This window comes from Dinoponera quadriceps, unplaced genomic scaffold (assembly GCF_001313825.1).
Source record: "Dinoponera quadriceps isolate SergipeBrazil2010 unplaced genomic scaffold, ASM131382v1 scaffold1750, whole genome shotgun sequence".
NCBI lineage: Eukaryota > Metazoa > Arthropoda > Insecta > Hymenoptera > Formicidae > Dinoponera > Dinoponera quadriceps.
The window spans coordinates 288,668-316,474 of record NW_014556445.1 but is presented as its reverse complement, the minus strand read 5'-3'; the positions used below and the strand labels follow the sequence as shown (position 1 = coordinate 316,474).

The following is a 27,807-nucleotide window of genomic DNA, read 5'->3' as shown; positions in this document are numbered from 1 at the left end:
CCCTAATCTTCCTGACGCGGCGAGAGACGCTCTCTCGCCTCGACTTTCAGCATCAGCGCCAATGCCGGGCTGCTAACCAACCGCTCCCCCGGGGGATCGCCGGGAACGAAGTTCCGTTTTGTTTGTTCCGGCGGGGCCGTCTTTGATTGGGAGACTCGCGTTAATTCCGAGTTATTCCGACGCGCGGTCACGTGTGCGCTAATGAAACCCACTTTCGGCGGCGCGCGCGCTCGGACGACGACGCGACTTACCATGATTTGCGATCGCGCCCGATTAGAGGTTCGTTATCATGCGCGAGGTTCGCGACAACTCTCTCCCGGTAGATGAGGAACTGTAAAAAAATTCTTCCGCTCGATTTCCGAATTGATTTCTAATTCCCGGCGACGCGCCGCGAAATCGATTGACGCTATAATCGCTGATTTATCCGGCTGTTTGTACAAATTCCTGAAATCGATAATTGATCGCGCAATTCATCTTTCCCAGTTTTATATCATTGTGATAAACGAGCCACGTACAATTTCAGCAACGCCCGTGAATCATTAATTAAACCGGTTTCGCGGCACGATGGCAGCGAAGGTGACGAAATCGGTGCGCTGAATAACTCTTGACGTAAATTAAGTCCAAGCCGAGATCAAGCCGAAGTGGAAAGCCACGGCTGTCGTTTATAAGAACGTTTATTACGCACAGGAGAAATAATCTTTTCTTTCACAACACGCCGATAATCAACGGATGTATTAAGGCGGGATGTAACATTCTCTCGAGATTCGCTTTTCCTCTCGTCGAGTCCTAACACATTGGGACGGGACATTGTCGCGATCTATTGCCGATTCTCTCGAAAGAGAGAAGTGCCGAAGGTCAAGGTCTCGCGGAGCGTCACTCGAGACGCAATTAACGAAGAGAGTCGTCCGGATTTCATCCGACTGTAAAGAACGAAAACAGTAAGGAGAGGAGGAAGACGGAGGCGAAGAAGAAGGGTTAGCGCTGGAAGAGAAGAAGAAGAAGGTGGAGTGGGAGGAGAAGGAGGACGAGAAGGCGAGACAGACGATGCACGAAACGTAAATACTTGGAGCTCGGCCGAGCACTCTCGACCTGCTAAGGTGGGTGGAATCGACGATTCCAGCCAGGACGATGGCTGAGGTGGGATCGTGATGGGCCGTGATGGCGGTGTGGTCGTGCAACGATGCCGAAGAGGAGGCCGGACCGGAGTGAACCGAAGGTGATGCATGGCCGACGGTTCCTACGGCGGGGCCGCAGACGAAGAAATAAAGAATAAGAAGAATATCCGCTTCGCCGGGTCCAGAGCCGGCCCCCTGGAGCAAACGCTGTCATAACTCAATCCCACCTTCGTCCGCTCGTACGTCCGTACGTCCGTCCCGCACCGGTGCAGGTTGCACCTGCATCCGTCTCTCTCTTTCGCCGACTTCTCTCCCTCTTCCTCTCCCCCTCCTACCGCCCCTGTCGTATCTCTCTTCTCGTCGAGGGCTGATCTTGATCATGGCGAAGTACGAGCTCGACGTCGAGCCATCGGGATCTGCCTCCTCGCTCATTAGATTCCATCGATGCTCTCTTTTTCCGACTTTCTCGTTACCGGCGACGTGGCGCGGGCAGAGAGGGAATTATACGATACACGCGATCACGACCGCGGCTACACGCGAAACTTCCTCTCTCGCTCTCTACTGTCATTTTTTCCCTTCGAATACAGCTTTTCCGGTTTTCTCGTTTTTCCGAAGGAGCGGCGTCCTCAAGATATCAGTTTTCGTTGACGATTGATACTCGTTGATATTCTTATCCGTGAGGATTTAACGCAAGGTGGTTTAAATACTGTGCATACCGTATATATTGTGTATCGGAGTCTCGATTGCGTCATTTCCGCTCGGTAGTGAACGTGTGAAACACGAGCTTCTCGTTTTTTTTTTCAGCGGGCAGAAGCGATTGGACGTAGTTCGCGTTGGAATTTGAAACGAGAGGACTCGCACAGCTGTTGTCGCGTTATTCTCATCTTTAAGCCTCGATGTCCGATGTGTTCGCGGGAAAATGCGAGTCGAAAAATATTTGCCGCGGAGGGTGGGTGCGTTAAGTCTCAAGGATCTCTCGACGCCGGTCAACTTGGCTGACCCGCTCGCCGCCGATTTATTCCTCGTCATTCGAGTTTCGTCGGGCAAGCCGACCGGGCCGAAATTACGGACGAAGCCGAAGGCGAAGACGAAGCACGAAAAAACGGCGCGGGCCGGTTCTAAGCGCGAAGATACGTCAGTGACACACGAGTCGAAGTCTCGAACAATACGGCAAAGTCATGCATAAATCATTCGCGGTAATAAAGATCCACTTGTCGTGGCCGGATATTTATGAATCGCCCTCGGTTCTCCGCGCGCCAGAAGAGAATCACCTTTTAGCTCTCGTGTCGGTCCGGATGAACGATCGTCCGATTTCGAGATAATCGAAGAGGTCAGGGGCGGAGGGGACTAGGGCGCGGACTTAGCGGCCGGGAAGACGCAGAGAGAGAGAGAGAGAGAGAGAGAGAGAGAGAAAAGTGGTAAAGAAAGGCGAGAGGGAAGAGGGTTGCGAGAGGGCGGGTGAGGAGGCAGAAGGGGACCGAAGAAGAAGGAGGAGGAGGAGGAGGAGAAGTCGACGGTCGTTGTAGAGGCCGCAGACCGACAGACCGAGCGAAGGACCGCGAGGCCATAAATACCTCAGCGCGTTCAGCCAATTAAAACAAATCATTTTAATGCGCAACCTTTTTAATTAATGCCCGTGCTCGCTCGCTCCCATCCGCTTCCCTCCTCCTCGCGTAGTACATGATCGCTTCAGCCGCGGCTCTCTGCCATTCCCATCCCAGAGCGATCGGAGAGAGCTATATTAACCTATACGTCACTATATCCCGCCTAACTGTGTCTCCCTCTTTCTCTCTCTCTTTCCTCGCGCGCTGGATATACCCGCGCGTTGGATATGCCCGATCGCTATAACCTGCCCAGCGCTACTTCGAACCGAAGGCGAAGCCGATCCGGCGAGTCTACTATACTTAGCTACTTGATTTTAATTACACGAATTTTCGCTCGAACATTACGAGCCGCGTTTCTTCCCTCCCCGTTTACCTCCCTCGTCTCTTTCCCACCAATCGCCCTCGCTCCTTCCCCCCCCCCCTCCCTCTCCTCTTTTCGCCGTTTCATCCCGCTCTCAGCACCGATCAGCCTCCATCCGTGAGATTTATATTTATTAGCCGCAGACTAGAGACTAGCAGCGATACGCGGCGTTCGCCACTGAACTGTATAAAGGAATGTTGCACTTTTTCCCCCTCGATCCACCCGAGGATACCGACTCGCCACTCAAGGATGAGACCGTTAAACGCTCTCTCTCTCTCTCTCTCTGTTGCGCGCGTGCGGTGATTAACGCTTTCCTGTTTAATTACACGTTTGCGGATCGGCGACTTACCGGCCGGCCGACACGGCGTGTGCGCGGCCTGTGGGCATCTCGTAATTTTCCGCGGGAATTGAGTGCGATACTAATATCGCCGTTACTTTAAGCAAGCAGATCCAGTTTATCCGCGCTCGCGCGACACGATTGCGTTCGGCCTCGGAAATGAAAGAAGGAATCGGCAAGAATTGAGGCGACGACCACGTGGATATGAACGAGTCTGTCGGAAATGAAGTCCGAAATACTCTTTTTTTCTTCACGCGACTGCAAGTATAGACCCGTTGATAATTATACTTGTACCGATGTTACACTGAAAAAAACCTGCTACTGTTGAAGCAATATTTATTTGTTCCTCAAATAAAACGGTTATTCCAACACTCCCTGGCAAATATTTATTAGATGTGGAAATATAATTGACTATATGCAATATGATATTTCTTTCGTATGCAATTGCATTTATACTCGTGCGCGTTAAAATAATTGTGACAAATATTAAATTCGTAATAATAAGGATACCAGAATTTATTTCTAGAAATTATTTGCTCTCTGTGGATAGAAGAATCTAAATTTAAAAAAACTAATAGGTTTCTTCAATGGAAAAGAAGTACCATATCATTTTAGTAGATACTCTCTTAAATTTAGGATCATTTTACACTTATATTTAATAATTCATTTACAAATGAAGGTATTACTATGTTCGAGTAAATATTTATTACAAGCTATTAAAGTATACTTAAATTGATGTGACTTGATTTAAAAAACCGAAAAAGATAATTACGTTTGCTGGATCCTAGCACTTTTTTTCCTGCACAACATCCGGAAATAAAGAAAGACTGCGACGTGAATGAACTCGATGATATTTTTACTACGAAAATATCGCCTCCGCAAGTCGGTCAGAGAAACTATGTCGCGGAAACGTCCAGTGGTTTTGAAAATTTATATATATATTGGTAGAAACATTTACATTAATATTCTCCGATGTATAATTCAATGCTTTTCATTAGAGGAACATCGTTCTTTACGATATTCGACCGATCATCTGTTAGGAATCCGTCGGACATGATTGGCTTATGGCTCCGAAGACTCATCATTCGCCCTTGCGTGTAGGCCTTCGTATTGCTTATCATACAGATGCCGACGAGAGAAAAGATCTTAATCGTCTTATGAAGTTCCGCGGTCATAAAGCTGAATTACCGACGCAGACGGAGCGGAGATTGTAAAATTATTGCCGTTTATTCGAAACCGTATACGTTACTCTTTTTTACACGAACTTCATAGTTACTTATGTGCCTGCGGTGCGTGGATACGGCGAACGTATATATTAGATTTGTACGAGCTAATTTCTGATATGATATGATAAACCGGTTACACGACTCGCGTAATTAGGAAAAGAGAAGCTCACGCGCGCCGCGCAAACGACGCGCGATGTTCCGATGCGCGCGGGAAATCGAATTTCGTTAAAATAAGATAAATAGGAGCCCCGAGAGCCGGTGAAAGAATCCGGATATATATCTCGCGGTTAACAGCGATTCCGCAAATCACACGACGCGTCTGACGGACGATGAAATTTGCACGGTCAATTAGCCCGTTCGAGCTTTTAACATCCTCCCTCTCTTCGGGACCGTGTACCTCACGCGATCGCGCCGCGCGTGCAAAAATAACACTGCCACGCGGAGGAAATATTAAATTACCTGACGATTCCGTTTAGCCGAACACTCGCGAGTGGTACGTCTATCCCATAAACCGCCCGAAGCTATTGGCCCGCGCTTCGGAACGACACGCGGACAATCTGTACACGTTGTATCGTTTCGCTACGTGCGCGGCTACAAATGCCGATCAACGGACGCGCCAAGTAAAGTGAAACCTTAGCTTCGCCCGTCATCGCTTTTACTGCCGCGCGCGAGACCCGGGCGGAATAAAAAGCGTTAAAAACTCGCGTCGGGCGCTATAAAGTCGTCAGGCTGTTAACGGCCGCAGCGCCGTGCGCTCGAACCTCCGGAGGGATCGCGTGACCCTGAGAGAAGGAGGCAGCGGCTCCTCGCGAGGTCGCCCGGAAATCGCGGTCACCTCCCGCAAGACGAGTTTCTCTCCTCGCGGAATACGTTCTTTCCGGCGCCCGCGCGCGCGACCGTTTATCGACGTGTATACAACGCGGAATTAGACTTTTAAATGTCGGCCAAGCGCGCGCGCGCGCGCTGCTTTCCCCATCCTCCGCGTACTTCGCGAGTTGACGGCGGACGTCGCGCTAAATCATCCGCCGGTGACCGCATCCGCTTGCCCAATCGAGCGACCGAGGCTACCCTTAACGACCTCTCGTCACGCCCGCGACATTCCTCGGAAAAACGCGAACGGCTCCGCTCTCGCTCTTTGTCGCGCTCCTTCCTCTTCGTCCCGACAAGCCTTCTCTCTCTCCCCCCGGCGTCGATATTAATATTGTTCTATCCGGAGTTGTATTGTAGATTTGAAGATTTTTAGATTGCGTCTATATTTTACATATTGTTGTTTACATAGACTTTTTTTCATACACGCGATGTAAACTATATAAAATATAATGAATTGCGCAGCACAGTGTAAAGAGAAAGGATAAATGATTAGTCTAAATTAGTTTTAGCTTTAAAACAGTTCATGTATTCGAGTTTGATTAAGATATTTAATATTGAAAATTAGAAAGTTGCAATAAATGATGAAACTTTCATCACATTACGCAGCAGATTTAAATTAGAACATCAATACGATCTACTTCATAAATTATTCAGAAAGTTTAATAATATAAAGTAATATATATGCAGATAACACAGACATTTTATTACGCAAATTCATCTGTGTACTTTTAAGCGAAGAAAGGCAGGATTCCTTAATTCGTGTTTGCGATAGGTACAACATGCACAATACTTGTCAGACAGTACAACGTTTAAAATCGGATTATAAAATGTCAGAGAGACATCTAAAGAGTCGTCTTAAAAAGACGTTTTATAACCCAAATTTAGACGTTGCGCTTTCTGAGTTATATTCTTTTTTTTTATCAATGCGAAATCCACTATTGAGTTTTCGTGATATCGTAAAATACTAAAATTGTGCCATTAAATTCAAATCAAATAATTACATAATAATTTTTAATATGTTGTATTAAGTTAAGTTAGATATAATCGATTTTAGTTATATTTAACATATCTATATCTGATATAAAAGATGTACATGCTGTTAATATACAAAATGTTATGATTTACTTTTACTTGTGAGCTTTCAACACAAACAAAATATAAAAATAAGACTTAAAAGAAGTAAGCAGTTCCACAACAGTTTATAGATTACTTATGGTCTGCATAAGTGACATATTATTATATGCTTACATTTGGTCCTTTTTAGCAGAACTGGCTGTACTAGTTAAAGAAATGTACATAAAAAAAAAATTAGTCTTAAATCAGGAAAAGATATTCTCATATATGAGCGAGAATATTATAATCTTCTTGGAAGATTTCTAGCCTTGATTTGCTTGAATTTGTATTGATGCGGGTATTAAGCTCAATTCAAGACTAAACATCTTCTAAGAAAATTATAACATTCTTGCTTATACACGAGGATATCTATTCTTTGTTTATATAAGACTAATCCTCTTTTATGTACGTACATATTGAAGCGTATGAAGCGTGCAAGATTCTCATGCTTCAGTGTGTGCGAATTCCTTGAACTAGCGCAGCCGGTTCAGCAAAAAAGAACAGGCCAATTGTCTACGCGTAGACGCGGGCTGTTATACTGTTTTTTTTTCGCGTAGAAACACAACCCTGGTTATGGAATAACGGATGGTATATCTTCTATCGGAATTCTCGAACGCGGGCCGCGCGGCTCGCGGGTCTTCGCGACGTCGTAATTCAAGCACGGAGCCGAGCGATCGATGGCGGACGGCGGTCGCGGTGTATTTTTGCGTAGATCCGTATGGGATGCTCGCGTCTCGCGCCAGCCGATCAAAGCCAATTATCGGCCGTTCGTTGGACTCGGAGAAACGGTGATATCTCTCGGAAACTCCGTTACAAGTCACAAATCCGTGACACGACGTCCCCATAATCGAGACCTCGGCTAGGCTACCTCGGACCTTTCCAAACATTCTAGCTGCATAATGACGTCATTAATACCGTCTATAAAAAAAGAGCGCTTCGAGGGCTATAAAACGTCAAACGGACCGCGCCCTTTGTATTAGAAGAATGTGATATACGGCCGTAGTAAAGGCTCGTACGCGCGTCTTTCAGCGGATGTACCTGCGTCTAAACGTCCCAAGTACCATCGCTGGTCACACGCGCTTGTTACTCGAGGAGGAATTGATAGTGCGTCAATAGTCGGGTCGAAAATGAGTTTCTCCTCGTCGCTCCGCGCCAAGTGGGATTCCGTGTACACCGTGTCTTCCATGGGACGCGAGAGAGTGCGTTATTATTCGCGCGAGGAGGAATATCTCTCCTCGAGGCGTCACGAGGCGTGCGATGTGAGAAAGCACGACTTTACACGTATTCCATGTCGCTGTCACTTTTATCGCCGGCTTCAATCCGCCGGAAAAGTCTTGTCTCCGAACCACACTACGGCCGTCATAATTCAACGCAATTACGGCGTTCATGAAGCGGACCTTGAACCGATTCCACCACGGCCGCACAGCCACACGCAGAAACTACGGCGCGGAGGCGCGCTTGTTATTAATTTCTATCGAGGAAACAGCCCGAACGCTCGCGCCACTCCCGGGGTCGATTTCTTTGATTTTATTGTAAACGAAGATTTTATTATTTCCGCGGTGTACGGTACGCCCCGTGAACGTGAAACGACGGCTCGCACGGCTAACTAAATTATGCATCTTTCTCGTGTGCGCACGAAATGGTTACACGCACGTCAACATTCGAGCTTTTTGCTCGATATAGTTCGAGTGTTACAGGTGAATATACTAATTAATACGTGTGTGTATGTGTGTGCGCGCGCGTGTTATACTCGCGTTGCGATCAGAGTGCCAATTATGTATTTCGTTTTCGCGTGACTTTGCATCAAATTAAAATATTTTGGAGCGCGAGAAGAGCCCGGACGATCGCGTTTATAAAAAAGCATCCCGAGTTCCCTTAGGTTTCATTTATGGATTATCGAATTTATAGACTATAGACATCCCGGTCAAAAGAATTACAGTAATTACAGCGATAAAAACAAGACGCACGAGGGGAGGGTCCGGAGAGGAGGAAACGGTGGTATCGCGTAGGATAAAAAATGCGACGGGGAATCAAAATACCCGGTGCTGCGGTCAAAGGGGCCGAAAACGCTTAATCCATCGGACATAAACTCTCGAACATTACGGTGCCAAACAGCTTAACGTTGGGGAAGGGTTTAACATCTTCGCAGAGCATATTTTAAGGAATCTTCAGCGGCCAGCGAAATGTGAGATTTTATCCACCCACATCTCAGTTACTTTATTGCAAATTTGCCCGTCTGCATTACATATGCATTACATGCTCATCCATTGATGCATTCTTACGCGTATTGAAGACAAAAAGAAAGGAGAAAAAGACATCCGTGTCATATCGCAGCAAAGATACCTCGAAAGTTATCCCGATCCTTTTTTTGTACTCTTCGGATGCTTTCGTGCGTGTCCTCTTAACTCTGACAGTAACATCTTAGGACTACAAAGCCTACACGCGTTTTTCTTCCGTTTACCCTCTCTCCCACGTTTTGTGCAAAACGCTATATTTCATTCCTACTTTTCTATTATTCAGAAAAAAAGTTGGATCCACACGACCACTATATTATTAGCCTGATCTAATGAGATAACTGATTTCCCGGTAGCAATCAGTTTACAATAAATACAAATTGATAATAAACTTAATAAATGTAATTTAAAAAATGCAAGAAACCACGATTTCAACCATGTTTTTCGTGATGTAAACCTGAGAGATCCGTACGGAAAAAAGAATTAGCTCCCACAGATAAAAATTAGCTGTCCGTGTCATACAATTGAAGTGTAGTTAATTCGGTTAATTTTCCTGTATCTAGTTTTCAGCTCCCACGGCTAAAAACTAAGCCTGGTAACTAAACTTCAGTTGTATTACATAGACAGCTAATTCCTTTTTTCCATGTATGTCGTCACTGTCAAGTTCGCAGGTGTTACTCCCAGGCAGAATGCTTCGTACGCCTCGCTTTTTATGCCTTTGGAGAAGCATCGTCCGACTCGAATGGACGGTGTGTGTGTCTTCGCGCGAAAAGACTCCGAGAGATAACGAGGTGTGATTAAAAACTGACCCAATTCGACCGTCTCCCGCCAGCCAAGGTCCTTCCCCGACCGACCGAGAAGTAACAGGGGGGAAGAGGCGACCGAGAAGAAACAGAAGCCGCGATACATTCCCGGATTAGCGATATCTCCGCGCGCGGGAGAAGGCCGAAATCCGATATGACGAAGTAAGATCACACGCGTCTGACCCTTATCTTCATCCGGCTGTCGCCCCTGGTCCGCACGCAAGCGAACAAAGCGCGCAAGCACGCGAAACCGCGCGCCTGCGCGCGTACGTGTGTGCGGTGCGTGAGCGGTTACCTGTTTCCACGCGGAGGAGAGAGCACCGCAGGTATCCGCGGGTCCAGACACGCAGCTCGCGCGACTACCTACCTGGCTCGCAGGTGCGGCGCGCTCGTGCGAGGGCGTGTATATCCTTACATTGTAAAACTCGACGTTACACTTGCGTAGCCAATTGGGTAGGCCGGCTCCCTCTAGGACGGCCCAGATCCTCTCGGTGGCTTCTTGCTCTCCTCTCCTCGCCGGCCACCGCGTCCTAGTCGACCTCCGTCTCGTCCCTCGCGCGCTACCACCGGACCCGGCGAGACCTCTCCGGTATCGTCCGACTGCCATCTCGAAAAATCGGTGTCCTTCGCGTCCTGCTACCGCGGCCGGAAGAGAGCAGGGCGCCGCAGGAATGCGCCGGATCGGGATTACCGGTGATACGTACGCGAACGATCGCGCTCTCGGAAATTTGCCGCCGATTTCGATAACACATCGACGAGCTGCCCTCGCTCCCCCTGTGTGTACGGCTTCTCGCGCGTCCTCGTCGTGGTGCTCGTTAAAGTGCGCCTCTGAAATACGCGACGAACTTCCACGTTGAAACTGAGCTAAAGTTCCATCCGTTGTCTTGAGGCCGAGAGTAAAGAACGTTTCCTCCTTTTTTATTGCGCGGAGAAAAGAGAGAGGAGGGGGGCAGATTCGTGCTCTTGGCGTTAATTTGTAGCGCTTAGACGGTAGCGAGGACGAACGCTGCCCTAATGGCATTAGATCCGAAATGACCGTATCAAGCGGTCAAGGATCGATGCGCGCTTATATCGTCGTGATCGCGAGTCGACTGTTAATTAAAAGTGCCGCCACGTGTTTATCGCGTTTACGAGTTCCGCGGGCTGGCGTTCCGCTAATTCAAGTTGCTTTCGAACGATGCGCGGAGAGCGGAATGTTCGTTTCCATCTAATTATAAAGCAGCCGTATTGCACTCGTATTTCACTTGCGCTTAAAGGATGGGAATTCCGCGCGGCGGGCGAAGCACGCGGCGGCGGCAGGACGCGCGCGCGCGCAACTAGATCCGGCCTCGATACGTCTTGTTGACTCACTTAGCGCAACGCACACATACACGCACGCACACACAAGGCAAGTTCACTAACCGTATAGATCGTCACCTCGTGACGGGAACTATTTAAAGTGCGCTCCCGCCGGCTTCTCGGCGACTTGATATAAGACGCGACAGCTGCGATCGGATCGTACGAGCGGCGTGCGAATTCGCGCGTCGATGATCGCACGCGCGCACACGATGGGCATACGCGGCCGAGACCATTGTGCTGTCTTAATATTAACCGCGTTGAATCTCGTGAAATCATCGCGTCTGCCAGCGCGTTCGTTATTCGCGACACGCATCTCCGGTTAAGATTTTCATCTTTCCTTCGACAGAAATCGGAACTTCCAATTTTTTTTATGCATACTTTTTTACGCCCATCGTACATGACTGAAAATATTTTATACTTGTGTTAAAATCGATTCTGGTTTCCTGGAATTTTTGTTAAATTTTCAACACATACCCGTGTGTTAATTTCACATATTGCGGTTATGTTACCGCAATATTTTGTGTTGAGTCGATATTCGACATGTCAAAGTGTTAACATATTTCATGTTTCAGTATCGGTTAACATATTACGGATATTAATTTTGTGTTAATTTTTTGACATTTTTGTGTTGCTTTTCAACGTATTCACTTGTTAAATTAATATAAAAATTTGTCAATCACGTGTTAAATTAATATAAAAATTTGTAGGCACTGTTTCAAATGTGTGAAATATGTTAAATTTAATATGGAACTTTTTTTACTGTGTATGGCTATCTTTTTTTATTAATATATAATATACTAACAAAATTTGAGAATAAAATAATCAGAATAGAACAATGTTTAAACATCAAAAAATAAAGTGTAATAGAATGAGATATAACGAATATAATATAACATTAATACTTGACATTTATACGTAAAGACATTTAAAAATTTGTGTTAACAAAATATGAAAAATTTAATTTACTTCTGCTTTCACATATATATTTCTTAAATGCTGCTTTCAGCAGCATTAATTAGCTCTTTATCGATTTTAATGTGTTGCATCAATTCAGTACAAACATGTCTGTACGTTGTTGTGTAAAAATTGGGATATTCAGCGTCCCGCATCTCGACTGCCATCCTGTCGGGACGCGGGACAAATATTGATAAATAAGGACAATCCCGACAGAATCGGGACAGATGGCAACCCTGCCTATTATATTAACAAAACGGTCACTGTCTCTGTAACATATATAAGTTAGATTTTTTCAAATATATTTCTAAGCTATTGAGCGAATGAAGAATGGAGGAGAGGAGCAGCCGGTTATACGTGACGGGACGGGAATTCGAAATACCGAGATATCACTTTCGAATATTTGTGTCTCTCGTCGAGGCGAATAATACAGGAAAAAATTCCCTCGCCGCGGCAGTTTTATGAGTTACGTCTATTTTGTGGTCCATTCGTCAAACAAGCATTAATGACCGTCCCATATTTCTCGCTGCTCATTTACATGTCCGCGCACGTGGAGCGAGACGCAGGAATTCCCGGGCGGAACGCGCTTGAGAACTATATTGGAGAATGTGTTTCTGCCTCCTTTCCCCCTTCCTCGTTTTATTTAATTCGGAAAATGAAATATATCCCGCGCTTCGACGTGTTTTATGTCTCGTATAGGCATGCCCTTCAACAGCACATGTTGCGACACTCGGGCAAGAAGTACAAGTGCGGACTTCCGGGCTGCCCGACGGTCCTTCGCACCGCGTCGGAGCTCGAGCGGCACCGAAAGCTGACCCACGACGGTACCGAGAAGCAGTACTCCTGTCCCGATTGCTCGTACGCCGCGAAAACGAAGACGCAGTTACGCAGGTAAGATGACTACTGTTAAGGATCGAGAAGGGAGCGAATGAGAGAGAGAGAGAGAGAGAGGGAACGAGACGCGCGGGTCTCTTTTTAACAATTCAGTTCGCGTACGATCCACGGCTCCATCTCTCGCAGGGGCCGAGAGCGGGCACGACTTCTCGGACTGCCGATATTATTGACATTAATTTTAATCGAGGTCCCCGCCGGGAACGACGCATTCCTGCGCCATTAATTGCGCGGGCTCACGGCCCGCGTATGTATGATCGATGCCTTCGAGGAAGCGAAGAATTAATTGCGAGTACTCGCGTCGCGCGTCGCGCGCCGCCACGCATACGTAATTGCGAATACGCGGACAGGGAAAGAATCAATCTTCGCGGATTATTGATAGAGACAATGGGGAGGATATAATTTGAAGAGTAATTTATCGAAAATCCGATTACACATCTCTCTGTGCAAACGGGCCCCGGCGTGGCCTCGATACTCGGCAATTTTCGCACCGCCTTTTATCTCCTAGATTTATTAGCCGGTTATTTTAAGACTCTCCCGACGCGCACGACGGGATCATCTGTATCTGAATTAATTCACGGCTCAATGATTCATTCAGACGTGAGGTATCTTGATTCCGCCGGGCGACTCGCGCGTACGACGTACGTGTGCAATTGATGCGCGGGCCCTTTCAAAGAGGCGGAACGATTAAAAGGACGAAACAGATTGCGAATGCCTTCTCAATCTGACCCGTTAATTGGCCGAGTTAATTGTAAAGCCCATCTCCCCGAACACGCGTATGTTCTCGCACCGCTTCACACCCTGACCGTATCCCAAATTCCCTCCCCGATCGGCGTCCGTTGTTGCAACAGCCGCGCCATGGAGCGATTACGCGCGCCCTGCCAGCGAATGGATGCGCACCAAAGCGAGAGATCCGATTTAAATTAAGCCTTATTAAGGCTATTGTGGCGCGGGAAGCGCCTGTAATAAATTTCGCTTCGTCTGACGATGCGCCCCTCTCCCGCTCTGACGATGACTCCCGAGGAGCAAAGAAGAAACACGAAGGTCGCGGGTAGGGTGAGAGGCAGGGAAAGGGAAAGAGAGAGAGAGAGAAAGATCGAGGTGGAGGACCGCGAAAGCGGAAGTTGCGTGCAGCAGCCGGCTAAGTGCGGGCAACCCGTTATGATCGTCCGCGCATGGCGATGGTAGCCGCGATATTTCATCGCGAATTGAGTACTTACTACGTGAGTCGAACTCAACGCAGCCGCAGAGTGTGTCGCGCGGACTCTCTTCCACCGACGCTCCTCTTCCGCGTGTATCCACTCGTCGGGCTCTCTCGTTCTTTCTACGCTTCTTCTCTTTCTCTCGCCCTCGTCCTCCCTGCCGCGATCTCGCCGGCGGAGTAAATCACGCGGGATTTTAATTAAACGTGTCACGCATCTCGAACCTGATATACACGTAGTCGCGACCAACGGCTCCCTCGTAATATCGCGCACGCATATCGCATCTTTCATAATCACCGGGCCGCGACTGCGACGATGAACTTGGCGGGATACGGAGGTGGAGGGAACGCCGAGGAGAAGGACACACCTCCGATGCGATCTCGTGTCTCTTCCACGTTGATAAAGTACGCGCTCCTCAGACAGTTTCTGTCGCTTGGTTCGACTTTTGTAGAAATATCTGCGGGCCGCGATCCGTTGGGCACACGATACTCGCCGGTAAGTTTGCATAAATTATTCAGCTTAATCTCTTGTGGATTTCTGATTTATAGCGCATTAAGCAAATTAAATTGTCTCGTTTTAGTTTCACGATGCGTTGCGCTAGAATCGAAAAAGAAAGGACGTAGAAGGGAAACCGGTGACGCTCGAATAATTCGGCTCTATCCGAGTTGAAATTTTAGTCCTGCATTAAGTCTTCGAGTAGAGAAAGCGGAAATAACTTCTTATTTGTGACACTAAAGGAGCACTAATAGAGCTCCTTTGATACTGCAAAAGGAATTTAGGCCTCCCGGAGAGAAATTTTAAATTTTGCATTTTCAAGCGGAAAAAACGGAAATAACTTCCCGTTTGTGGTATAGAAGAATAATAAGAGATTTAACGAAGACTTAATGCAGAACTCAAATTTCGACTCGGATACCGATTCTTAAGGATAGTTTGTGCCTACTTAAACGGTCTATAAACTAATAAAAACCTACTTTTACGATAATGACTTTATATATAACTTCTCTCTTCAACCTTTAATTCGACAGATTTTAATTCTACCTACAACAACCTATTTTGACCTATTTGAAAACAGCGAAAACAGAAATTTAAGACATTATCAGGGCCAAAATAGAGATTATATTATTAGAATTGAAATTGAATTTTTATAACTATTTTGCTATATTAGCTCCTGCTATGTTGTAGAATTAACAGTTTAACATAAGACCAGAATTTCGTCTCGGAATTGAAGCAACGCTCTGTTGTATCTTTCTCACGTACGTTACGCGGAAATTTAGAGACGCGTTCACACAAATCGATTGGCCGCACACGTTGTTAATAACCTCCCCCCCCCCCTCCCGACTACTAGAAATATTTCAGAAGACTCTGCTTCTATCTCTCCCGGCTCTCTAGATTTCCTCCCGGTGACAAACCTGTACTATCTACTTCTCTCCGCGACTATCACGGCTCCTTCACACCGGTATGATGATGTCCCCCGACAGATATATTTTCCAGATTAGATACTCTCTCGCAGTATCTTGACTTCGCGTACGTCGTAGAAAGTTTATCTAGCGTTAATAGCCACGTTGACCGCATATTAACGCCCGAGCGTTAATAAGACTTTCATAAAATGCTTCGATTGGCTCCGATAAATTTCGCATCCGCTCAATTCCAATGGGAATTTTCATTTAATGGTAATAATCGTGCGTATCGGATACGTAAATCCTTATCATTATGCTTTAATTGCCTGCGTCAGTGGTTCAACACCGAAAGGGTCTAATTAACGGAAAGAACGTGCAACGACCGCTTTCCATAAAATCCCGCGAATTTGCAAGGAGATTTTACGGCCGCCGATTATCGTCATTATCGTGCCGATTTAAAGCGATTGTATTTGTGTTTGCAGGCATAGAGCGAAGCACGAGGATGCCGTGAACGCCAAGGAACGCCAGATCCACTGTTGCAGTTACGCGGGTTGCGATTTTAAAACTAAAGTCAATTCTCACTTGCAGAGACACGTGCGGTTGCATACGGGATCTAAACCGTACAAATGCCGACACTGCTCTTACGCGTGCAACAATCTGGTGAGTTGTTACATCCGACGCATATACGGAATATACAATTCGTTTCAGATTATACGAACGATAATAAGAACGTTGATTCGACTGTTCCTTATTTAATCAACGTGAAAGTTCTAACGAGTTATCTATCAGTCGCAAACATTCCAAACATTCGACCGATTTTAACAAGTGGACTATTTATTTCTCGAATATTTTGCAACGTTTAGCGTCACTATCAGTAAGAGTGAATCCTCAAGTCTCAGCCTCAACGTCAATAGAAAAGCTTCAGCGGACTGTTATTTACACCAAATTTTTTACTGTATATCTATATAGCCAGAGTGAAATATCCAACTAATTATCTATCAACCGCAAGCATTTCGCTCGTACGACTCCGATTTTGACAAATTGAATTTCTCGAACGTTTCGCAACGCGAGATCGGACTTTTCTCCTTAGCGACGTTGTCGACGAGGGTGGAAGCTCCGCGACCTCGACGTCACAATCGGTGACTAAAACCAGTAGCGTCCGCTCGCACGCACCATCTCGGAGAGGACCTACCGCGCGCACACGTGTTACCACGCTCACGGCCGTTCATCGAGACTCAAAGTTCGCTCCCCTTAAAACATCGCGGTGGTGGCTCTCGGAGGTTGACTCGCGCCGTAGTCCAATTTTTGTCCGCCGGGTGAGTCCGTGGCGTAAATTAAGCAAAGTACACCTTAACGTTTGGACCGCGCCGCCGCCTCTGCCGCCGCCGAGGCGCGATAAGATAACGAGTTAATTGTGCTCACTGGATGCCCACACACGCACAGCCCAGTCATACCGAGCGGCCGGTATGCTAATGTCCTTTGAAGCTTGAGTTGGGATGCGACTCGCATACGAGGTCTCCGTGTCTCTTTGATAGCGACATAAACTCATTCCAGTGGTTCCCAATCGCCTGATCGCGGCGAGCATCGATCAGGTGTTCTTTCGAGCGTCTTTCGTACGGAAAGGATCCAATCGTCTCGGCATCGCGTTGCCGATCGAAAGCGCACGTGCGAGAGTGTTAATTAAAATTGAATTTTATTCCCCCGCATAAAGAAAAGGATGTTTATTGATCCGGGACACCTCGCGTATAAACGGACTGGTCGCTCGGCACGTGCGTGCACGCAAATTAAATCTCTCGAAAGTATAACGACCACAGCTTGCGCAGCAACATCGAAAGCGTTAATCCTCGAGTCTACCCGATTACTCAAATATCTCAAAGCATCGATAAATCACCGGTGGCATTCGCGCGCCTCCGGAGATAGAAAAGAAATAATCTATCGCAGAGTACGCGGCGTGCGCGAGAGGGAGAAAGAGGGAAAAGAGGGGAGGGGGAGAGGGTGAGACTGCGAGAAGTATCGGGCCCGACGATAGCTGTTTGCACGGCACTTTAATAAGGAAGGAACGTGCGAGCAGCGCGCGGGGCGATTTAACGAGGGGATTCCCCGCCACGTAGAGCGGACGGCTCGCCTTGCGTCGACGAGATTACGCGCACCACCTTCCTTCCTTCCTTCTTCCCTCCACGTTATGATTTACCTCGGATGGTTACACGCCTTTTTTTGCGACCGGTACTCCCACCCTCGCTTCGAAAGCGTTCTACCCTACCGCTTCGCAGCGCGCTACCACCGCCGCCACTTGGAAAACTTTCGCCGAGGGTGGTAAGTCCTCGAACACTGGTTAACGCTGAATCTGAAACTAGTGTTCTCCTTCCTTCCTTCGCATCAGTCGCCGAAAGTCGTCGAAGAGACACTTTCTATCTCCCCCCGGCGAGACCGTGAGCAACGCGACGGCGTGGAGGGGGAATAACACGTCGCGTCTCCAACGATGGAAATCACAAGCAGCTCTTTCGCCGTTTCTTCGGGCTAATCGCTTAATTTCGGCAGAAGCGAAAACAATTTCTACTCGCTGCACGGTAAAATATTTTGTGTTAAATGTGTGGCACACTTCAGAAATCCCAAAGGGTTCACTCAAATTTTTGTGTTAATTTAACAAGGTGTTACATTAAAAGTATAGGTGTTTAAAAGAATACGCTGAAAAGCAGCACAAATATTATGTAAAAAATTAGCACAAAATTAATACGTTAATCGATATTAAAGTATAAAGTGTGTCATTTTAATATTTATGTATATTGAATATCGACACACAAAAACACAAAATGTTGAGGTAACATAAACACAATATATTAAATTAACACACGTACGTGTTAAAAAAATTAAAACAAAAATTTTAACAAAGACCGATTTTAACACAAGTAAATGTTTTTTACTGCATGCTGAGATCGGTTTACCTCAAGGTTCGTTTCGGATGCCGATTCCTCACGCGTGTCTTTATTCAGGCGGAATAACGTTTCTTCCGCGCTAATTAATATCTTCGTCTTTCGAGGTTGCTTTATTATTATTATTATTATTATTATTCACGAGGTATGTGAAACGATTAGAGATTTTATCGCTGACGCCTGACGTTACTCGCACGCGCATTCCCCGCTTATCTCCGCAAGTTTTTATTCTCTCGTGCACTTCGCGAGTGTCACATTCCGCAACCGACAAATCTTACAGTTCGGCTTAACAGGGAATTACAGGGGTCGAAATTATGATTTTATCGGCCTGTGTAATATTATATGCGATACGATTAAATTTTGCTTATTTATAGGACGTTCGGTAAAAGAGAAGGAAAGGGGAGGCGAACGAATCGAGCCGAGCATCGATGAAACGTCGATCTAGGTTAAGGTCTCCTCCCCCATTTTTCTCCAAAATTTTACGACTTATTCGCGGAGCCAACGATGCACCGGACTCGTCCAATGCTCTCCACGATTTTTGCACATCCATCGAGATGTTTATGTTATAATTGCAGTCGGTTGTATCTCTCTATCGCGAGAGATAATTAGGGAAGAGTTGCTTAATTCGTATTAGTTATCTAAATCGTACCTCATTATTTTTTTGTAATTATTTAATATTTAAATATATATATATATATACATATATCGCGAGTATTACAATAAATTATAAATTTCCTATGGTTATATTTTCAAAACAAAACGGTCAATAATTCTGAAATTTTTGTATAATTTATATTAGTCTTTATATTAGTCTTGAGTAGTTTTTCATTAAAATCCTAAATATATGGTTTAGAAGAAATTAAAAATAGAAGTTAAAAATAAGATATCAACTTCAAATAACATCAAAGAATATGTATAAGAAGTGTCATCTTTAGTTACCAATATCTCAGCTTCCGAATGGTCAATCGTTTTTTAATTGCGCCAATAATTAGGTCATATTTAGATATAGAGTGCAACGAATATATAATTTCAACGAATTCTGAAAAAAACTCATTTTACGCTACAACTATCTTAAGAGACATGAGAGAAACATAAGGCATCCGCACGAAACGACTATTTGGAAACAAATGCCGGGCACGTCAGAAGTAAAAATCTGCCCTACAGTAGAAAATAATAATAAAATCTCACATATACTATGTATATATAATTTTTATTGCAAACAATTTCTTTAGCGCCAACTACAAGTCTCCAACTCTATCGATAGGTTTTCCGGAGCGATTTCATCCAAATACCCTGATCAAGTGTTCGATTTATACATTTATATATTTTTATATTAATAATATTTATGTTATTATTATATTATAGTAATATATTGCAAGAAGTAGTCACATTCCTTGCAACGTTTCCTCGTCGCTGCTGCTGGTGCGAGCAAAAGTGATCAGTTTTAAGCCTCTCGGAGAGTCACCATCCGTCCCTGACAATCGTAAAAAGCAGCCGTGCATCTCTGCGCCTCGGGCGGAGCCGTGGTAGCGTGTACTTTTCGCTACGGGAGAAATGATACTCGTGGAAATCCGAATCGATTGTGGTCTAATGAAACTCCCATGCCAGATTTGCGTGACAGCGCGCACTCCGTGTCGCGCCGATTCGCGGTCGGCTGCCATAAAGGCGCGCGACCGCCCATGGCGGTGTGAACGAGGCTTAATCTGCGCCGCGTCACTGAGCGCTGCCCGCGGAAAGATTTACTTATGGGAAATTAAATTTGATGTTGCCGTTGCCATCAACGGCTCGTATAAGCCCGCCTGGTAGGAAGATGTTTACGACTACGGCCGGCTACTTAGTCCGAGAGGGTAAAGCGCCTTTAAATGCGCCAACGGCGTAGCCAATGAACGCGTGCGTCCGGTTCTGCGGCGAACCGATTCCCCGGTCGCCACCAGGTATCCCACTGTCGAACAAGCACGAACGGAAGGCTGGCTCGATTCAACACCCGACTCGACTCGCGGGCCGACGACTTCGTTCGTTACGCCCGATCGCGGTGAAAGGTTTCTTTGTGTAAGCTTTTAGTTTCAAATGAAATTTTAATAGCGCCCGAACAGGCAGGTAGACTCGTTCGGCGAGCACGGTGGAAATCGGAGAAACGCGTAAAACGATTGAGCGTCCGCCCGTAAAACGCGCTTAATTCGTCTAATATAGGCCGTTAGAATACGGGAGCATCGATCGCCGAGCGGTATTTTATTAATCGCGTTGCCGTGAACGCGGCCGAGGAGTACAGCCGCTAACTTACTAATGCAATATCGTTGGCTCGCTTTTGCTCGGATTCAGATTACGGGTCATTTTTTTATGTTCGCAGGAGAACCTGCGGAAGCACGTGCTGTCGACGAATTTGCATCCCGGCAAGACGATCTACGAGTGTAATTTCTGCGACGGCGAAACAGCCGATCCGTTCCGCACGAATTTCGCCAAGGAACTTCGCGCTCATCTCTCGGAAGCTCACGTCGGACGCTTCCCGACGCCGGACCACGCGAACAAGTACGTCCTCGAGATTTTTTCTGCCACTCCGAGCGCTTCCACATCCAATTAACCCAGAAAGTACCGAGACACAATATTGTCGAATTTTCACAATTTAATTACGTCGATCCTACACTAAGGAAAACAAGATTTACCTTAAAAATTTACTTGCGAAATATAAGGTTTATTTCACAGAAAAAAACGTTTGTTTAAATACGGCGAAATAAAATTTTATTACTAACAAATAAACCAATTAATAAGAAAACTTAGATATATTCCACAAAAATATATATTCCGTCATATCACGGTCCAAATTTTTTCTAAGCCATAAATATCAAAGAGAATGTCATAAGAAACACTCACTTCGCAAAATTTTAATTTCTTTTTCTCAGCATATTTCTCTCTACACTGAAAAATATCTAAAATTTGATTCTTATAACCAAAACATTTGTTTGTCCAAACAAAAATTCTATTAATTCTAACTAAATCGATTTCTCAATGCACATATTGTACATCATGAAGGGTTAATTGTTCGGAAAATAGAAAGTTAAAAGGGACTGTTGTGCCGCATCGAAATGTGATATAACTATCCATAATACACACACACACACACATCTGTATAATAGTTATTAAACGTTACAATTACATATTATACATACGTTCACGTACTCTTGAAAATGTCACCGTTGTAAAAAGGAAGAAAGAGATACGAATACATATATTTGTATATAAAGTCCGTCCTTCGAGCGAGTGTGCACGTCGTTTCCCTCGTCCTATCATCGACACGCCGCACAGACCGCAGTATAGTGCGTCTCGCGTCGGTTCCTCGCGCCGATTCCTCGCAAGATGAGCACCGTCTTTCGCGACCGCGTGTGCGCCGGTAGAATTGTACCGAGCCAGGAAGTAGTTAAAGTGATGTACGGTCACGTGGCACGGTATGTAACTTGGACGCGTATAGGATCGAATCTTTATGCTCGCTGCACAGCGCGGCGCGAGACATTACGAGGATACCGCCACTGTCCACCTGCGTGGTGCGCGCGTTTCCACCGGGGCGCCGAGCGCGCGCTTACAATGTTTAGCGTAAGAATTCGAAGGTAATTGCACTATCTGCGGGTGCATCTCGCCGGCATACCGCGTGAATCTCGGGAGACGTAAAAACGAGCGGTCAGCTCGGTTATCGCTATTACGGGCGAATTAATCGAGAAGCGGAGGAGCAAAGCGGGACGCGCGGAAGAAGGAAGGAGAAGGGTGCGTAAACTTCAAACAATTGTATCCTCCACATCCCACTTCACTTCCGACTTCTTTGCGCCCGTTAATAGAATTTCATTCTCTCGTGCTCGCTACTGCTAAGCGGACGCGCGCGATTTGCGATGAAAATTCTACCGCGCCGACACTCTTGTTCCGTATTCACTTCTCACAATTAAAGCGCTTCTTATAACACCACCATCGCCGCCTGGCTATGGCCGCATCGACGCTTCTGCCGAAACAGGTTCGCGCGTCCGAGCATCTATTTTCGTCGTGATTGAGGCCGTCACCTCGCTATCAGAGAGGACGCGTTCCCGCGAGACGGGAGCGAACGAGGAAGATAGAGAAGGGGAGATAGAGGAAGAGAGAGAAATGTTGAACGCGCCGCGGCGACCCGGAGATTCGAGCAACGCGCGATGGACCACCTCGTGGATCTCGTTCTACGAGACGCGTTTCCGTCTTCGGGGCTGCTGATTGTGAGAAATGCATCGTGCTGTCGCGCGAGATAGGTGTCGTAAAGTATTCGGGCACTCCCGGCCCGGAGAGAACGGCGACGGGGTGGGAGAGGCGAACGGGGAGGCCGACCACGGGCGTCGTGAGCGTGAAGGATAATTTATTGACTAATTAACGAGGATGTCCTTCATTACGGGTCGAGCGGCAGTCCTGGTCGCTTGCTCTCGCTCGGAACCGGCATTATTTGGCGCCCGAATATTTACGACCGCGTCCTCCTTCTGGACCGGGTCCTCCGCCCCGATACCGCCCGGGTGCGAGTGAGAGGTACGAAGGAGCGCACGGACCCATAACGATGTGTCCCGATCTTACGGCGATTCGGGGACCTGGAATTTCCTCGGCAATCGCCAGGAGCCGCCGGGGGAACCCTACCCTTCGCCGTCGGCCCTGAGAGACTCTCGCGGGCGTTACTCGCCGGACAAAGGGTCGCGTTTCAATCCTAAGGAGGCTCTCTCTCTATCGCGCGCGCGAGCTGCCGGTTCTTCCTCCGTTGAAGAATACCGAAAGGAGGTCGTTAAGGTTGTTCGATTTAATAAGCGTGGAAGAAGCGGATGACATGCGTGTCGATCGCGCGGGAAGTCACTTTTTTTGTATTGGCTATCGCATCGACGTTTAACATAGAAGGGGGATACCAGGCTGACGCATGGTGAAGACGGATAGTTGTCGAACGGATCGTGTCTACTTTCGTCGAAATGACGGTGATATGATTTTTCAGGAGGCACGCCGAACCCTCGAGCAAACGGTCAAAACCTCGGTGCGTCATCGCGAGATGACTCATAACTTCGCTTGTTTGCGAGGCGAAAGGTACCGGAACGAAAAAGAATGACGATTACAGCTCGCTCATTCCTCGAACATCTTTACTCGAACGCGTCAACGGTGAACGGAGAAGTCGATATGTAGAAAGAAGAAGCAACATGGAATTAGCGCGAACTGCGAAGTGCTAAGAAGTCGCGACAGGGCGGTTAGGTATACTGCTTAATGAAGATATAACGTGCCGGCTCCCCATGGGGTTGGTAGGACGTCGCCGGCACCGGGACGCCCCTCGTTTTCATTTCCCGACGTGTCCTCGTCGCGTTTCTGCAGCCCCTTCGCAGCCTCAGGTTACGCCGGGACATGCTCATCCTCTTTACGATCCTCGCCAGCGTCGTGGCTCGCGAAATTTCGCGGACTTTATTCCCTCAATTACACTTGGAAAGTTATATCGATGGCGTAGGAGCCGCATTCACAATAGTGCTCATCCGAGCACTCGCGCGCGATAGTTAACCCCATCCCCGTTGCTTTTGATCGCAAAAACGAATACTTCTCTACCTTTCGTCCTTGTATTTCCCGAGTGAAATTTCGGACGATATTATTTTATATAAGGCGCAATTACGCTAAATGGCCATTGCATCTCAATAGTATATTTTGTGGGCTCGGGAATTTAAGTGATACGTATAAAAAGCGAGAGAGAGAGAGATATGATTTGCGCGAATTGTTGGAAGAAAAAGCTTTTTTTGCGCTACGATAATGCGCATCGAATGTAAGTGTATACTATTGCGTGGAATGATTAAATTAGAAAAATGACCGTTAGATTCATTTCAAAAATCATCGATGTCGACGGTGCCCTCGATTTAGGCGGAACAACGTTTACGTAAGGTGAGTAATGTTTCTTTATTTAACCGTGTTAGTGGCCAAACTTGGCACGATTTTGACGGCGCGAGTTAGCAATTTGTATGAAACTTCGGGCGTTATTCATAATCTACATTGTCACCTGTACGGCATAATCGAGGTTAGCTTAAGATTTAAAGCAAGTCTCGCAAGTGCGCTGATTTGTGCGCCCAATAATTCTCCGGCTGCAAATCTCATCTTGTCGGCGTCCACACGTTTCGAGGGGAGAATTTGGTAACAATTACCAAATCACCTTTTCTCAGTTCCACCAACTTTCTTTCTTCCCACTCTGGCCACTATCGCCCCTTCAGTACGAAATCAAACAGAATTTGCCAAAGCAAACAAAGTAAGAAAGAATCGGCGATTAGCGCAGAACGGGGATTTCAGGTGAGAAAGCGAGCGCATTCTATCACGGCCTCGTCACGGTCAAGTGTTTCAGATAAACGCGCGTAGTACGCTGGCTGCGGCGAGCGCGTTATTTCAATAACGAGCGCACTTCCTACACAAACACCTGTGTCACACGTCTCGACGTGTCCCTTATATCTTATCCAGAAAAACCGCCATAAATTCACGAGCCGAGTTCGATTCCGTAGGTAGCGCAGTTAATCACCGGGGTGATTGATCGCGCCGCGGTTTATCCAGATGAATCCGCGCCATACTTTGTACCGGCGACCGACCGGGACTCTCGCATATGGCGCGATTCTTCCGCCTCCTTTTTATTCTGCCCCGATCCTTCCTCGACCCCGTGTCCCACGCTCGTTTCCTTCCCCAGGAGACGCTGGGAGGCGGACAAAGCGACGGGGCCTCTTACACCGATACACGCGAGCGCTCGTCCTCTTCACCCCCGCGCGCGGGAATCGCGCCGGCATTCCATCGTGCACGCCGATATATCCCTTCAGGCCGACCTCGCGTGTCTACACGCGTGAGCTCTCGGTGTCATGTCGCGAGGAGAGACAGCGGGTGTCGCACCTTGCACCACCGCCGAAACGCCGTCTTAATTATTTACGTCGCGACGTACGCAACCGGCTAACCGAGATCGAGGTCTTATAGAGTGCTACGTCCTCACGCGGGCGCCGTCTTCGCCGCGGGACCGGAGAGCGATGATGTACGCACCAGTTCCGAGCTCTCCCCGGAGCGCCGGCGTTTCTCGCGCGGATAATCAAGTCCTCGCTGAAGAGCTGCGCCGAGGAAACGATCGTTCGACGCCTGCTCTCGCGGATTGAGAGCCATCGCGGGTAATGGCACGTTCATTCGAATCACGCGAACCGTTTCGTTCCGATCCCTCGGACTCGGCGATTTCGTTAGAGAAACGGACGGAGATCGTGTTCGCAGAAAAATAGAAACGTGTGTTATTAATTTCTTCAATTGGTCAAACATGACCGATAAGAGCCACGATGATGATGGTTACGACTAATTGCTTATTATCGCATCCGAGTATCTCTTGAATTCCTATGTATTGCTCTATGCGCCAGATGAATTATATTATTATTATTATTATTATTATTGCGGAAAAATGATAATGCGTCGACGACTATCACAAGCATACCTCTGTGAAGTTGACCCATCTTTCTCAAAATCAAAAAAATGAGCGCAGTTTTTGCTCCCCTCTCCAAGACTTCTTGATCGATTTTTAGAAAAGAGTTCCGTCGAATTAAAGCGGTCAGAACACCACATGAAAGTACGGGGGAACCGACTTCGCGATTGTGTAACTTCAGCCATCAACCTGCGCAACTTTTATCAGCCATTTCTCTCTTTACCGATTCTTATGTAATACCCGAGAACCTTGATATAAAATCTCGTTGATATTTTTAACGAACGTGTATCGGTTACGAACGAAGAGGATTATTTAGCGGAATCGACGATTGGATAGAATTCGGATCGGCGAGTACGCACCGACTCGATCTTATCTCTAATGCCGCGTCTCTCGAGAGGGAGAACGCGAGTCAAGCGCGATCGGCGGGGACGGGAAGCGAAGAGTCTTCCGAGGCGAAGGCGGAGGGCGAAGAAGCCCTACCGGGGATTGATGACCACCACCTTTAATGCCGTTTGTATGTAGCGGCGCGCGTAAGCGCCTCGCCTTACAGTAATTAGCTCAACAAACGCGCCACCCTGTCCCATCAATTGCTACCCTACGCTCTCCCGCACTCCCTGTCTCTTTCTCTCCCCCCCGTGTTCGCTCACGCAGGCACGCACGGTCCTCTTTCGCGTACCTTGAATTAAACATTCGATGCCTGCTGTCTACTTGTCGGCGAGCGTGTGCGCCTCTTATGCGAGAGAATGCAAATGCAGAAACGCACCGCGCTCGCGTGCGTATACGTGAACAGTGCGGGAGAAGCGAGGCGTTATCCTCGACGAATTAAAGGACGCGCCGAAACCCGATTGAAAAACCACGATGCGCGCGTCCGTGCGTGTGCAGCCGTCTTTCTCCTCCCTTCCCTCCCGGCCCTCCTCCGCGCTCCTCGCCCAACTTCCTGCACGTTTTGCTGTTCGCGCCGTTCCCCCGAGGATTTAAGAGCGCGTCCGCGCCGAAACAAGCGGACTTTTTGCTTCGCGCTGCCATGCGCGACGACGATATCTTGTTCCGAGCGTGTTACGCTAATCGTGAGTTATCGAATGCCGGCAAACGTCCTCGGAATAAGTGTTGCGTGTTTCGACCACAGGGAGACGGCGGAAAATCAAAGTCGTCCGGAGTTTCCGAGATGACCGCCGGCCGCGTGTCGCAGTACATCGCGGGGTGGGCGTTCGAAATATTCCGGGGAATATCTTTCACAGTAACTCTCCTCCGGGAATTTCCTCGAGATGACATTTTAATTAGTGGTAACGTCCTCTTAAATCGAGTAATATCTGTCCAGTAAATATTTCATGTGAACGTCACCTATCTTCTTTACGTCGCGGAAACACTTTGTCTCAAACAGATACAAATCGCGAGGCGGACACGCGATAATTCCCGTAAACTCTTCGAAAGGCCTAATTGCACATTTGTTATCGCTCGATAATCGTCAACGCGATATACAACGCGCCGCAAATATGACGTGGGTTAACGGCCGCGAGATGCCACCGCAGGAGGATTTTCCGATCTCCCCCAGGACGTCTCCCCCAGGAGCTTCGAATGCCTCCGCGTCCCCTCTGTATTCTTTATCGCTGGTCCGGAATGCTTGATAACATTTGATTTGTTTCAATCGTAAATATCAAAGCCGCGCAATATGGCCTCCTCTCTCTTAGAGGTTGCGCGAGGGAAGGGGGGCTCCGCAGGGCTTCAGGACATACGTGCAGGCATGTACGCAACACGCAGAGTGCATCCTGTCGCGCAATAATCGCGTCACGCGTCGCGGCGAGAATGATTATTAAATATGGCCGCACGACCGACGCTGCGGCCCGTATTTATAGTCTGATCCCCTGTATTTGAGATCGTCCAAGGTTCGTCTTCGGATGCTATTAGGGCCATTTTATCGGCTTGCCTCGCAAAGATGAACTTAAGACGATCTTAAATGTAAGGTCGGTCTGTGAACACACAGAAAAAAAATG

General features: G+C 47.3%; 1 protein-coding gene across 2 annotated transcripts in view; it reads left to right on the top strand.

Annotated features, from left to right (window-relative positions):
- The window catches only part of LOC106747428 (zinc finger protein 845), a 51,859-nt gene extending 30,765 nt beyond the window's left edge, over positions 1-21,094 (top strand). For both annotated transcript variants that reach the window (XM_014624926.1, XM_014624927.1), the window contains exons 7-9: positions 12,655-12,846; positions 15,928-16,105; positions 20,723-21,094. In XM_014624926.1, coding sequence (XP_014480412.1) covers positions 12,655-12,846; positions 15,928-16,105; positions 20,723-20,953 — 601 coding nt within the window. In that variant the 3' untranslated portion in view covers positions 20,954-21,094. The remainder of the gene's footprint in view (positions 1-12,654; positions 12,847-15,927; positions 16,106-20,722) is intronic.
- The last annotated feature ends 6,713 nt before the right edge of the window (positions 21,095-27,807 follow it).